The sequence below is a fragment of the Erythrolamprus reginae genome, chromosome 4 (genome assembly GCF_031021105.1).
Source record: "Erythrolamprus reginae isolate rEryReg1 chromosome 4, rEryReg1.hap1, whole genome shotgun sequence".
In the NCBI taxonomy this organism is placed as follows: Eukaryota; Metazoa; Chordata; class Lepidosauria; order Squamata; family Dipsadidae; genus Erythrolamprus; species Erythrolamprus reginae.
In genome coordinates, this window is record NC_091953.1 from 139,013,578 (window position 1) to 139,027,570 (window position 13,993).

General features: G+C 52.4%; 1 protein-coding gene across 1 annotated transcript in view; it reads left to right on the plus strand.

Moving 5' to 3' along the window:
* ERCC6 (ERCC excision repair 6, chromatin remodeling factor) overlaps positions 1-13,993 on the plus strand; it is a 30,586-nt gene that overhangs the window by 12,826 nt on the left and 3,767 nt on the right. The window contains 13 exon segments of the mRNA XM_070751470.1: positions 552-710; positions 1,691-1,826; positions 4,885-5,055; positions 8,113-8,259; positions 8,261-8,290; positions 8,489-8,605; positions 9,807-9,902; positions 10,283-10,501; positions 10,731-10,841; positions 10,974-11,093; positions 11,310-11,404; positions 12,424-12,569; positions 12,668-13,270. Coding sequence (XP_070607571.1) covers positions 552-710; positions 1,691-1,826; positions 4,885-5,055; positions 8,113-8,259; positions 8,261-8,290; positions 8,489-8,605; positions 9,807-9,902; positions 10,283-10,501; positions 10,731-10,841; positions 10,974-11,093; positions 11,310-11,404; positions 12,424-12,569; positions 12,668-13,270 — 2,150 coding nt within the window.

A 13,993-nucleotide genomic window follows, 5' to 3' on the forward strand; every position in this document is an offset into this window, starting at 1 on the left:
CTCCAGAGACCGGATGAAGGCTTAGCCCCAAAGCCAAGCAGACTGCAGTAGCAAAATGTGTGGACTCAGTTTTATCCATAGTCCATGGTTGCTTGACCTTTTAGCACATGGTTAGGCCCCTTCTCAGGCAGGAACTGGGCAAAGGGCTCTGACATTGTGAATGAGATTTGCTGCCCCTAGAGTGAGAGAATATGGATGCCCCTCCAAAAAACTCTGCCCAGTCTGTGTCATCCCTTGTCATAGCAACGTCCCACTTTCCAGCCCCCTCTCAGCGGTTCCCAGAGAGTCAGCCCCCCAACCATCCCGGTCCTCATTTGAGCCGGTGGTGAGATTCGAACTGCCAAACTGCTGTCAGCCGGTGAGCAGCAGGAGGTGCTGTCAGGACTGCGCTCTGACCACTGCAGGGCCACCTTTGAACTTGGGTCGGTGGCCCTGCTGCGGCATCATCCACGTGGCAGTTGGTCGGTCGGAGGAGGTAGGGCGTGAGTGGAGCCCCCTCCCGGCCCCCTTCTTCGCGCCCTCTCTCTCTCTCTCCTCCTCCCCCTCCGCAGGTACCAGCAGACAGGTGTGCGGTGGCTGTGGGAGCTGCACTGCCAGCAGGTGGGGGGCATCCTGGGGGACGAGATGGGCCTCGGCAAGACCATCCAGGTAATTGCCTTCCTGGCCGGCCTGAGCCACAGCAACACCAGGACCCGCGGCACAAATTACAGGCAAGTGCTCCTTCGCCAGCAGACGGCCCGTCTCTGCAGCCCCATGCATATTTCATGCCCCAGAGGAGGAGGAGGGGGAGCCCCATCCATTATGGATGATATTTCAATTACAATATTTCTCTCATCCTTACTGGGGGACAGAGCCAGGCACTCTCCCCTCCCCCCCACCCCCCCTGAGACGGTGGAGCTGGAGGGCAGGAGAAATTAAGCACCTAACACTCCTCATGAATCCCATGGCTCCGGGTTGGATCTGCTCCTACGGCCCAGCACCCCCACCCACCCCCACCCCAAGGGGGCTGGCGGGAGTCATAGTTTGCCCACAAGGGACCCCTCAGTTCGGTGCAAGGGTTTTGGAGGCCTCGTGGCGGTTTACCTGTAAAACACCTGCCCTGCGTTTGTGGTGCTGGCGCGCAGTACAGGGGTCCCTCGTTTTTTGCGGGGGATGAAGACCACCCGTGAAAAAGGAATTTCCATGAAGTAGGGGAAAGATTTTTTTTTATGTATTTAACAAGGGCTTGGCCTTTTGAACCCCACCCCTTGCATGAAACAGCCCTCCTCTCTAATGTGTCTCAGCTGGAACTACCTGGGATGTCCCACCGGTTTCTTTAATAGAGGCACAGGGGGACTCTGGGAGGATTTCATGGGTTTTCAATGGATTTTAGCCCCCTTTGAAAACCCCTGAAGTAGTGAATCCGTGAAAGATGAACCGTGAAGAAGTAGCCAGGGGTGACCGTATATTAGTTGGAGTGTGAACATTCAGTTGAGTGTCCGCGGTGGAGGGTCCCGTGGGAGCGACAGTCTCCGCAGCCGGGGGGGCCAAGCGGGGGGGTGGGCAGCACAACCAGAAGGCTCTTTTGCCTCCGATGAATCTGGCCGTGAGCTGGCTTCCTCCTGGTCCCACCAGCGGTGGTTCAGCCTCTCGGCCAAGGCATTCAGGGGTCCTTTCTCAAGGCTTCCCTTCCGCCCCCTCTCTGCCCCAGGTACAGCGGGCTGGGTCCAACCGTGATCGTGTGCCCCACCACCGTCATGCACCAGTGGGTGAAGGAGTTCCACACCTGGTGGCCGCCCTTCCGGGTCGCAGTGCTACACGAGACGGGCTCCTACGCGGACAAGAAGGTACCTGGTTTTGTTCTTCCCCCTCCGCTGCGCCACTAACTTGCCCGGCCTCCTGTTGAGCGCATCAAATACCCCCGGAGGGCGAGGGACGTTCCCCTTCATTTCAAACACCGTGTCCTTATTCCTGGACGCTGCTTGTGCCCTCAGCTGACCTGGAGGTGTTGGGGGGGAGCTCTGCTCTCCGGGTGGGCTGCCTTGTGCCCCAGGGGGCCGTAGGGAAGAGACCACCACCCAGGCGGCCTAAGTCAGAGGGCCTTGCCTGGACTCTTTGGTTCCCATGTCACAGCCTTCGGAAGCGACACAAGGAGGGAGCATCCTTGCGCGGTGCCTTCCCTCAGTCTTGAACTGGGTCCCTTTTGCTTCGGTCAGTCAGCTGCCCTCTCTGACCTTCCCGTAACCCCCCAGTCGCAGGCCTCCAGGGACTCCACTCCCGTTGAGTGGGCTTTCAGATGTCCAGGGGACATTTGTTAAGGAAGTGTGAGCACAAGGATATTCAAGGAAACTTTTAAAAAGTTCCGTGAGAACTGAATCAGGCCAAGAAGATAGTACGAAGGAAGCCCCAGTGGTGGGTCAAGCAGACACCCAGGGCCTTTGAGCTGGAATTGTCACGCAGTGTCAGAGCTCTGTGGGTTCAGAGGCCAAAGCTGCTCCTCTCCTGCAGCCTCTCCTTGGGCATCGTATAGCTTGAGGCGCCTGCATTGACTGGGGTCCCTTAAACGCCCAGTGTATTCATAGTAGCCAGGACTTTAAAAAAAAAAAAATCTTTACTGAATACTGTACGTACATAAAGAAGGACAAATGATCTAACACAGAGACACCTAGAAGTCTGTACGTACATTGTCCTTGTAATCCCATCTCTACACGTTTATATTTGCATCAAAGACCTTCAAGGCGCCTGTCAGCAATTCTCCTATATATGTATTATATGTGTTTATACCTTTTATTTAAATCTTTTCTCATTGTATTAAACAAAAATCAGATTTGTTTGTGGAGGTTCCAGGCAATGCATTTCTTTAAATCTTTAAATCCGTTCAATAACTGGTGTGTTGCTCTAACCGTTTCCTTAGTTAATTAAGACTATTAAGTTTCCTTAGTTAATTTATACTATTACATATTGGAATTTAATTTCGTCATAGTAGCCAGGATTTTAAGGGCAGTCCTCACTAAGCCACCGGTCACTTAGCCACTGTTTGAAGTTATGACGGATGCTGGAGATCTGAGAGGATGGGCGTCCAGCTGACCCTCCCTCTAAAACAGTGGTCTCTCAACCTGGGGGCCGGGACCCCTTTGGGGGGTCGAACGGCCGTTTCACAGGGGTCACCTAAGACCATGGGGGGGGGAGGGGGAGAGAAAGACAAATCCCCCCCCCCCGGTGTTAGAAACTAAAAGCTTCTATTCTGGTGCCTGGGAACCTATTTTTACAATCCAACCAATCAGGCGTTGGCAGTGGGGGTGTCCCTCTGACCTTCCTGCCAATCAGCTCCCAAGCTCTGTTGGGAGGATTGGCGCTAGGCTTATGGTTGGGGGTCACCACCACAGGAGGAAGTCTATTAAGGCATTAGAAAGGCTGAGAACCCCTGCTCTAATGGAAGGGCCGAGCGGGGCCTTATTCCAGCCGGGGGGAGCCCCTCCAGGGAACACACACCCCCATAGACACATTCACCCCCTTCCTAAACAGATTGAGAAGATTTATGGGGTTTTTTACTTCCCCTGAAGCTGAGGAGGGGAAGTGGCCGTGATGAATCCGCCCCCTGGCCTTTTCCTTCCTTGTCAGCACAACTCCTTGTTTAATAAAGTTTTGGCTTGAAGGAAATTTTAATTAATTACAGCTTGGGTGAAAGCCGGGAGCCCTGAGCCTCTGCCTGCGCTCTGCCTGCCTGGGCCGTCCGGGCTCCTCCTCCTCCTCCCCCCCCCCTGCGCTGACAGTGTGATTTATGGCTGTTGTTTCCTGCCTGGGCTCTGATTGCCCTCCAGGAGGGTTCGGTCTCCTGGGCCCCCCCCAGCAAGAGCAGCAGCCCTTCCTCCGCAGCAGAGCATCCTTTAATGACAACGGTGCCTCCAAGCACGGGGGGGGGGGGGGATAATGGCAGACACGTCCCCTATTAATTGCAAAGTCTAGGAGAGGTTTCGCCTCCTACAAGCTTTTAATTTGAAGGCGCCTCGGATGGTTCCTCCCTGGATGGGAGCAGAGGAGAGGCCAGGGGAGCAGAGAGGGTCCTGGGGCTCTCTGGCCACCCCAGGACACGGCTGGAGGGACCCTCGGAGCTCCTCCCGGGGAAGCCCCCCCACCCCCCTTGGCTCACAGGGCTGGTGGTGCTGCTGCTGCCGTGTTAATCAGGAGCCGCTCTGTGTCCCCCGCCACAGGTGGTGAATTCAGGGAGAGTCCATTCGGTCAGGCTGGTTTCTTCTATTAAAAGGGGCTGTGTTTGGGGGGAGGCGCCCACTGCAGATCATCACACGTTGAACTGTGACCGGAAACTGATCAGCAGCCAGTGCAGGCCGCGGAGTGTTGGTGTGACATGGGCATATCTGGGAAATAATTGCTCTCGTGGCCACATTCTGCACGATCTGAAGTTTCTGAACACTCTTCAAAGGTAGCCCCATGTAGAGAGCGTTGCAGTAGTCGAGCCTCAAGGTGATGAGGGCGTGAGTGACTGTGAGCAGTGAGTCGCTGTGCGCCAGGCAGACCTGGGCCAACGCCCTCCTCGTAATAATGATAATAACAATAGCAGGAGGCGCACGTACGGGGCCTAGACGGCTGGACCGCTTTTTCTTAAGGGTCATTTTGTTAAAGAATCGCCTCTGACGTGTCCCTTTCATTTAAAAAAGTTGGCTTATTTTTTTATTCGTTTTGTCAAGTACGTATTGGTGGTGTACGAAGATGTGACCGTGCAAGGGGGAAACATAAGGACAGGGGGCGGTCCCCCCCCCCACGGGCCCCAACTCCCCGTGACTCTGGGTGGTCCCCCCCCCACTACCAGGACCCTTGTCCTCCTTCTCAGCCGGAGCCGTGGTGGGCCCTCCGCCCTTTCACCATCTCGATACCATCTCTCTGCAGGCGAAGCTGATCCGCGACATGGTGGCCTGCAACGGCATCTTGATCACCTCCTATTCTTACATCCGCTTGCTGCAAGACAGTCTCCAGAGGTACCACTGGCACTACGTGATTCTGGACGAGGGGCACAAGATTCGGAACCCCAAGGCGGCTATCACGCTGGCCTGCAAGCAGGTAGGATCCCTTCGAAGGGACAGACCCAGGCGGGGGTGGCCTCCCCCCATCCATTCATTCAGGCCCCAGCAAGGTCTGGCGATAGAATCCCCGGAGGCCCCGTGTGCCCGCTTCCCCAGTGAGGTTAATGGGGGAGTTCTACGAGTCTCTGCAACTGGACGTTTTTCAAAGCCGCACGATCCTCCGTCCTTTGCACCTATGACACAACCTGGGTGGGGCTGTTGTTTCTCTGCCCTGAGGGCGGCTGAGGGAGGAGGGGAGAGAGGCTGGCTTTCCCAGCCTTTCCAAGGAGTATTTCGCTTTATTCATCGTTACAGATTATTTTAGGAAATGCATTCATTAAATAACATAGAAATAACGCTAATTAGATAAATGGAAGCTATAAATTAAGAGGAAATGATTCGCAATGCATGAAATTGCAGAGGAGGCGGTGGAATTGAGAGTATTTGAGAAACAGTTTCAGCTATAACACTGAGTTGGAGAAGTGGGAGAAACTCTGGGATAGAAACCACCAATGGACAATGTCAGTAGACCATAAGGAGAACTGGCATGAGGTGTTCTACAGAGGGCATCTTCCACCGGCGAGAGTGGCCAAAAGGTTCCTAAACACCTCACCGGACTGATGGAAATGCAGACGGAATCAGGGAACATACCAGCACATGTGGTGGACCTGCCCAAAAGCAAAACAATATTGGGATCGAATGAGAAAATGGCTGGGAGAGATAACTAGACAGCAAATAGATATGGAACCAGAATTGCTCTTATTAGGAGTATTTATAAGGAACTGTGACAAAAAATATAACATTTCATTTTACACATCACAACGAGAACAATGCATGCACAGAATTGGAAGAATCACCATATACACCAGAGAAAAATGGGATAAGGGAAGTCGTAGCGTGTTCCGAGTTGGAGAGACTCACAAAAGAAATCAAAGATAAAAGCAGACACAGTCTCCGTATGGTGTGGAATGAACGGTGTCAGCGGTTAGAGGGTAAGTGTCAGAGTTAAGGAAAGATTAAATGAAGAAGAAACGGGAGTGAGAAATCAGTAACAACTTGGTGTAAGTGGAAAGGACACATAACGAACTATTGTAATTTAGCATATCAATATACTAATAGGTACAAAAAACAATGGAACCACGTGTATAGATCAAGGGCAGAAAATGGATGTATTGTGAATGTACAGCAATATGTGGAAATGTTGTGAAGAAGAAAATGGTCAATTTATTTTTTAAAAACTCTGTAGTAATCATCTCAAGTGGAGCAATTCTGCAAAGCTGTTGTGATGATTTGTAGTTCACGTTAACCCTGCTGTTCTGTTCGAGAAAACTCCCTAATCTTATGTTCCCGGGTCTATTTGACCCGGACTGCAAATTGATCATTTTAGGTACTTATATTTGGTCTTTTTGAAAGCATTTTTCACCTGGAAACAAGTTTGAGCATTTCTGCACACAATGGAATGAAAATTGAACTGAAAAAATTAATCCTTATTGGTTTATTTTGCACATAAAAGTGCCTCCCTCCCCTGTTTTTGTGAATTTGTTTTAGGTTTATTGATAATTTTACCTGCAAAATGCATTCTATTTTACTAAGGTTGGTGTGGGATTGGTACCTTGAACATTTCTGAACATAATGATATGAAAATTGAACTGGAAAAATTGATGCATATTGGTTTATTTTGTACATAAAAGTATGCCTCCCCCCGTGTTCAATTATTTCAATTTATATAAAAATTATGCTGTTGATTTCAAACTTACATACTTGTTTTAGTAAAATGGATTTCCTTCATAAAATTAGTTCTCTGGCTACAATGTGCTTGATTTTCAAAAGGATATTCCAAATATTTCTAGCCAAATATATATAAAAAGTGAACATAATGGCACAAAGCAAGGCCGAGGGGGGGGTGGCCCTTTTGAGGCAAAAATAAACAAATAAGAATCATTTTTTTCAGTTCATTTATATTTTTCTTACGTTCAGGATTGTTCAATTTAGTATATCAAACCTTTTGGGGGGAAATTCCTTAGAGATTTGTAGCCTTAAAAAATATAAATTGACACGAAATTCAGAAAGAATGGGGGGAGGGGCTTTTTGATCAAAATAAAAATATAAGTCTCAATTTTTCCAGTTCAATTTTCATATCATTACATTCATAAATGTTCAAACTAGTTTCCCAGTGGAAAAAGTTTTCAAAAAGACCAAATTCAAGTACCTAAAAAAAATCATTTTGGTCCGGGTCTATATGACCCGAACAGAGTAAACGTGACTCCCCCCCCCCCCCCCGAAAAAAATTAGCCCCCACCCCCACAAATATTTTTATGATGTTAAATTGAGTAAATGAATGCCTAAGATTTTAAAGAATATTTCGGATTTGGAGCATAAAAAAATAAAAAGTGAAAATGGTTGCAAGCAGCCGGGGGGGGGGGGGGGGGGGGGCTTATTTCTGATTTTAAAAAAACAAAAAGAATCATTTCTTTCAGTTCATTTATATTTTTCTTATATTCAGAAATGTTCAAACTACCAATCCCACACCAACTTTAGTAAAATTGAACACATTTTGCAAGCAAAACTATCTATAAATTGAAAGAAATTCAGAAAAACGGGGGGGGGGGGGGCATGCATTATATCAACAAAATAAACCAATAAGAATTACCTTTTTCATTTCAATGTTCATATCATTGTGTGCAGAAATGTTCAGACTACTTTCCAAGTGAAAAAAGTATTCAAATTGACCAAACATAAGCACTTCAAATGAAGAGTTTTCGGTCCGGGTCAGGGTGACCCGGGAACAGAAAAAGTGTGACTTTTTGTTTTTCAGCAAGAAATAAACCCCCCACCCCCCAAAAAAAATTCTCATAGAGAGAACCCCTGAAATGATGAAAAGTCGTGAAATTTCAAGTTTCAGATATGCAGGGAAAATTTTTTACAGGGACTCAAACTTGGCTGCGGGTCACATAGGACCCGAACAGAACAGCAGGGTCTCACACAGCACCGTATTTGAGCAGAATTGGGTCTTTGGCTCTGGTGGGATGCCCCGGTTTCTTTCCTTCCGCTGCAGTTCTCCACCCCTCATCGGATCATCCTGTCCGGGTCGCCCCTGCAGAACCACCTGAAGGAGCTGTGGTCCCTCTTGGATTTTGTCTTCCCAGGGAAGTTGGGGACCCTGCCGGTCTTCCTGGAGCAGTTCTCGGTCCCCATCACCATGGGGGGGTTATTCCAACGCCTCCCCGGTCCAGGTAAGGGCCAGGAGGGTCCCCTGCAGGCCTACGAAGCCCCCTCTGGAGACCCTCTCTGGGCCTTCGGTGGATTCCGCGGTGCAGGGGTTGAAGCCTATGGCAAGGAGGGGGCTGCAGGAGGCAAGACGGAGGGGTTGGGGGGGGCACTCGCTGTTACCGTTTCCATGAGCGTGAGAAGGGCATCTCCCTCCCCCAAAGGTGAAGACTGCGTACAGGTGTGCCTGCATTTTACGGGATACCATCAACCCCTACCTGCTGCGCAGAATGAAGGCCGACGTCCAGATGACTCTCTCCTTGCCAGACAAAAATGAACAGGTGCCTTTAACGCTTAGAGTTTCCCTGTTTGCGCATCACCCCCTCCCCTCCATTTGTCACGGGTCCCCCCCTCCCCCCCCCCCCCCCCGGGAAGCCAGTTCTGGCCTAGCAGAATAAAACAGGACCCCTTAAAGTGGGGAATAGACGAAGGTCAGATCTTTTGCAGACGGACAGATTGACCCTTGTTCAAGTGGATGGTCATCCTGGAAACGAGGGTTTTATTTTGAAAAAATGAGAAAAAGTTCATTGTTTTTTTAAAAACACAAGCATATACAAAATAATGCCTTCAGATTTCAAGATGCCGAGTAGTAATAAGCATCCATGACCCCAAGAAGGGGAAGAAGAAATAAAATGAAAACACAATTGTGGCTAAAACCAAGAGGGGTTTTGCCCTGGTTCTCTCTCTGCTGTCTTATTCTTACTTATATCTTGACTATGTTTTATGCAGTTGTTCCTATGGTTTGACATATTTACAATCTCCCATATTTGGCATAACGTAATTCTATAACGTTATTAGAAGTTATTAATGGTGAATAATTTATATTATAATTAATATATTTCATCTTTCTATATTAGGCCGTCCTCAGTTCTAATCTTTTCTGTCTCAGATCTTTAAATCTCTATTCAAATTCTCTGTCTTTGTTTGCTCTTCTTAAGTCGCCCCTATGCCATGTACGTAGTTTGGCCAATGACACCACTTGTCCCATGTTTTATCCTGGAAGGGAGCCTTAATCGGTGGGATTCAACCAGTTCACACCGGCTGTTCAATCGGTGGCAGTTTACAACCCCCTTTCGTATCCCAGTCCATACTTCATGTGGTTAAGTTTAAAAGTGTCGGTTAAAATTAAAACACCCCAGGACGGGGGGGGGGGGGGGGGGCTGTATCTGAGAGGGGCGTCTGTGGGTCGGGGGTTGCCCTGCTGCGTGGGGCAGAGCGCTCTCAGGCGGGGACTCCTGGCACAGGCTGGAATTAATGAAAGGTTGTGCGCACAGGTAAGGTGGGATTCCTTCCCGCAGGGCAGGCCCAACGTGTACGGCCAGTCCCCGTAGAGCAGCCGATCCCAGTCACGGAAGCCGGTCACGTCTGGTCAGCTCTTTTGGGGGGGGGGGCAGAAGATGGGCATGGGTGCCTTTATGGCTCTACAGTATTTGCTTGCAGTAGAAGGCAAGCGTAGGGACTCCTTCGATTGTCTCTCTCTAGGTCTTGTTTTGTCGCCTGACGGATGAACAGCAAGAGCTTTACAAAAAGTTTATCGACTCCAAAGAAGTCCATCAGATCCTCAACAGAGAAATGCAGGTAACGCGGCAGTGAAGCCCTGGGGGGCATTGAAGAGGGGAGACCCACAGAAAAGAAGGGCCAAGGCTGTGGCCATTGGCAGTGGAACAAACTAAAGGCAGGCGATGGAAGAAAAGGGAAGTCAGACCACCACGTTTTTGGGGGGGGGGGATATAAGGCGCCCTGGAGTATAAGATGCACAAAAGATTTTGAAGAGGAAAACTAGAGGGGGGGGGATGGCTTTGGACCTCCGCCAGCCCCCACGTGTCTCTCTCTCTCTCTCGGGGCTCTCGGGTGAGAACTAATAATTACTGACGGAGGGGGGGCTCCGTTCATGAGGCCCCCCCCTCCTCGTGTCTGGCCGAGGCTTGATGGGAGGGACCCCCGTGTTTCCTGCGCAGATATTCCCGGGGCTGGTGGCCCTGAGAAAAATGTGCAACCACCCGGACATCTTCTCCGGTGGGCCCAAGATCCTGGTGGGGACCCCCGAGGAAGGCCTGAAGGAGGAGGACCGCTTTGGCTTCTGGAAGCGCTCGGGGAAAATGATCGTGGTGGAGTCCCTGCTCAAGATCTGGCACAAGCAGAGCCACCGGGTGCTGCTCTTCACCCAGTCCAGGCAGGTCAGCCTCCAGGGAGGGAGGGAGGGAGGGTGGACAGGTCCCGAGAGAGGCCAGAAGTGGCCTTGGCTCCCCTCAGCTGCCCCCCTCTGGCTCGATGGAGGCCAGCTGGCTGGCTGGGCTTCCTTCCTCTCCTCTGCACAGCTGGGAGGTTGTGATCAGAGACACACACACACACCCCCCTGTGGGGGGGTTCCTTTTTCTCTCCCCCCTCCCCCCTTCAATGCTGCAGATGCTGCACATCCTGGAAGCCTTTTTAAAGCAGAGGGACTACTCCTACCTCAAAATGGACGGCACCACCACCGTGGCCTCCAGGCAGCCCCTCATTGCCAGGTTCAATGCGGTGAGGAGGGGGTGCAGAGCCCAGCCCAGCTGTGAGATTGGCTTGGAAGGCGGGGTGGTGGTGGCCGGGGGGGGGTGGTGGTCTTTGAGGACGCTCCCCAAGGGTGCCCTGTCTTGCCAATCCTCACAACAGGATGCCTCCGTCTTCGTCTTCCTCCTGACCACACGAGTGGGGGGGCTCGGCATTAACCTGACCGGCGCAGACCGGGTGATCATCTACGACCCCGACTGGAATCCCAGCACAGACACGCAGGTAGGCGGGTGGAGGACAAGGACTGCTGGCGTTCAGTCCAGTGGGCTCGGCCTCACCTTCTCACTAGAGCAGGCTCGGGGAGGGTGGGGTGGGGGGTAGTGGGGGTTTGAGGGCCACCCAGGGGAAGCGAGGAGGACCCTCCAGAGCAACAACACCCCACCTCCCCTTCTCCCCCTGCATCGCCTCTGGAAAGACCAGCCGGCCTTTGTGTTCTAGGCCCGGGAACGCGCCTGGAGGATCGGCCAGACCAGAGACGTGACCGTCTACCGGCTTCTCACTGCCGGGACCATTGAGGAGAAGATTTACCACAGGTCAGTGGGCCCCTTCGGCCAGGGCCCGGCGGCTTTCCTCCTTTTGGCCCCTCCTTCCCTCGGGAGGTGTTATGCCGGGCCTCATGTTACGAGCCCCAATTAGGTCCGAAGCGTAAATTCAAACACACAAACTGTTGTAAAGTAAACAGAGTCGGTTTATCAAAAGAAAAATATTGTACACACGCACTTTAATAAGAAGCCAAAGTGCTCTCCCGCAAACCACCAGCCTGGAATGCTGTGAAAGGCAAAGACAAAAGCAGAGCAGGTAAGAGGCAGCTGCGAAGACGTCACAGCCCCTCCCGCCCCCCCCCCCCTTCAAGAGTCCTCAAGCTGCACATAACTGTGAAGTAGTCAAAGAGTCCTGGTAACTCCTGGAGCATCCAAAACCCAAAGAGCCCTCGGCTCTCACCAAACCCCATAACCTCCCACTCGGAGAGGCAGCCCTGGGTCAGCTGCAGTGGACAGGAGCCGGCCACTGGAAACGGAGCATCATTTTGCTTGTTTTATTTCGTTCCGTTGAAGCAATTTCTAACCCTCGAGATCTCTTCAGTATGTTCATGCATAGTTGAGTTGTGTGTGAGTGTGTTTGTGTGTGTGTGAGAGAGAGAGAAGAAGAAAAGAGCAACCACAGGTATAGCAGGAGAGGTGTGGGCCAATTAGGGGCATCGGGCTGGACACTTGATAGTAGACATGTAACACTCGGCACGTGTCTTAAACTCAGAGACCCTCACCCTGTTTTCCTTCCAAACCCCCCGTAAGTGGTCGGTCGGGCTGCCTGTGGTTGCAGAGGGCTTGGCTGGGCCTTGCGCTCCAGAGTCCATGGTAGCCCTGAGGGCAGAGGGGACCTTTGGGGCCAGGGGCGGGTTTTTCCACTGCAAACAGGTGGCGGCAGGTTGAAACGCTTACTCAGGCCCCAGTGCTCAGTTCCCAAACATTAAACGTGAAAACAACCACAACAAAAGGGGGTGTGTGTGTGTGAAGGCCACGGCCCCCTCCTCACAGAACGCTTGTTTCCGCAGGCAAATCTTCAAACAGTTCCTGACCAACCGGATCCTGAAGGACCCGAAGCAGCGGCGCTTCTTCAAGTCCAACGACCTCTACGAGCTCTTCACCCTCAGCACGCCGGACGGAGCCCAGGGCACGGAGACCAGCGCCATCTTTGCAGGTGCGCCCCAGGGGGAGGGAGGGAGGGAGGGAGAGGGGGGGACGCTGGAGGGCCGAGGGAGGCCAGTGGTGACGGTGGGTGTGGTGTGGCTGTTTCAGGAACCGGATCGGATGTCCCAGCACCGAAGCGGCCCTTGAAGCGACGCAGGGCCAGCCTTTCCGAATTTTCCCAGAGGCGCCATGCGAAGGTGGCCTCCTATCACCAGCCTGATGCCTTCGTAGCAAGGGAGCCCGAAAACGCCCCCTTTCCAGGCGGGGGGCCCGTCGAGACAAACTCGGAAACGCCCCCTCCCCCTCCTCCCCCCCTTGCGGAAGGCCCCATCCAGACCCTGCCTGCTGCCCAGACAGACTCCTTCCTGAGGACCGGAGGCGGGCAGCCTTCAAGGGTGGGGCAGGAGGAGCCCCCGGGGGGAGGAGGGGGAGCCCTGAAGGGGAAGGGCCAGGCGGCCAGCGGGCTAAGCCAGGAGGGGCCAGCTCCCTGGGACCAGCGGCTGCCCACTCCCCCCAGGGAGCCCCCCTCCGCCCCGGAGCCTAGCCAGGGCCGGCGGAAGAGGCCCAGGCGCTCTCGGGACGCCCGGTTCGAGGGGGTCCTGGTCCCCCACCTGGTGAAGCAGAGGAGGCACCGGAAGGGAGACCACCAGGAGCCCCAGGAGCCGAGCAAGAGCGACGATTACGTTTTGGAGAAGCTCTTCAAAAAATCAGGTATCTTTGGTCTCCTGCCGTTTCCTGTTTTGTGTAGAGATGATTCCAAGAGGCTTTTATAAACAACCCTTTGCAAGAATCATCGGGAGGGTTTTTTTCCTGCCTCCGGTCATCCGCGTTCACAGTGTCACTGACCCCTTCACAACCTTGGAGAAGGAGATGAACAGGGTTTCCATGAAAACTAGGGATAAAGAAGACTGGGAGCTTTGCAACATTGGGGGGGGGGGGATTTTTATGAATGGGTTGAAAATAAAAATAATAAATGAATAAAATAGTTAGTGTAAGGTAGCTATAATACAGGAGTAATAAATGAGAAACAGAATGGACAAAATCTGGGTGGCAGAGAAAAGGAGGGAAGCATTAATTGAATACAGTGAACCCTCGAGTTTCGCGTCCTCAAGGATCGCGAAAGGGCTATTTCGTGAGTTTTCAACCCGGAAGTAAACTCCACCATCTGCGCATGCGTGCCCTTCCACGCATGCGTAGATGGTGGAGTTTCCCTGCCGGGCAGAGGCTTCCCTGGGTCTTCCCCCTCTTGCCCCCGTAAGACCCCAGCGGCGGCGCGAGCAATGGCGTGGGCGGGCGGGCGGCACGCGCTTGGGGACATCGCAGCTCCGCTCCCCAGCTGGGGAGCCGAGCTAGGGAGTCCCGACCGCGCGCGCGTTGCTGGGGAAAGCGCGCGCGCTTGGGGAATCCCTAGCTCCGCTTCCCAGCTGGGGAGCG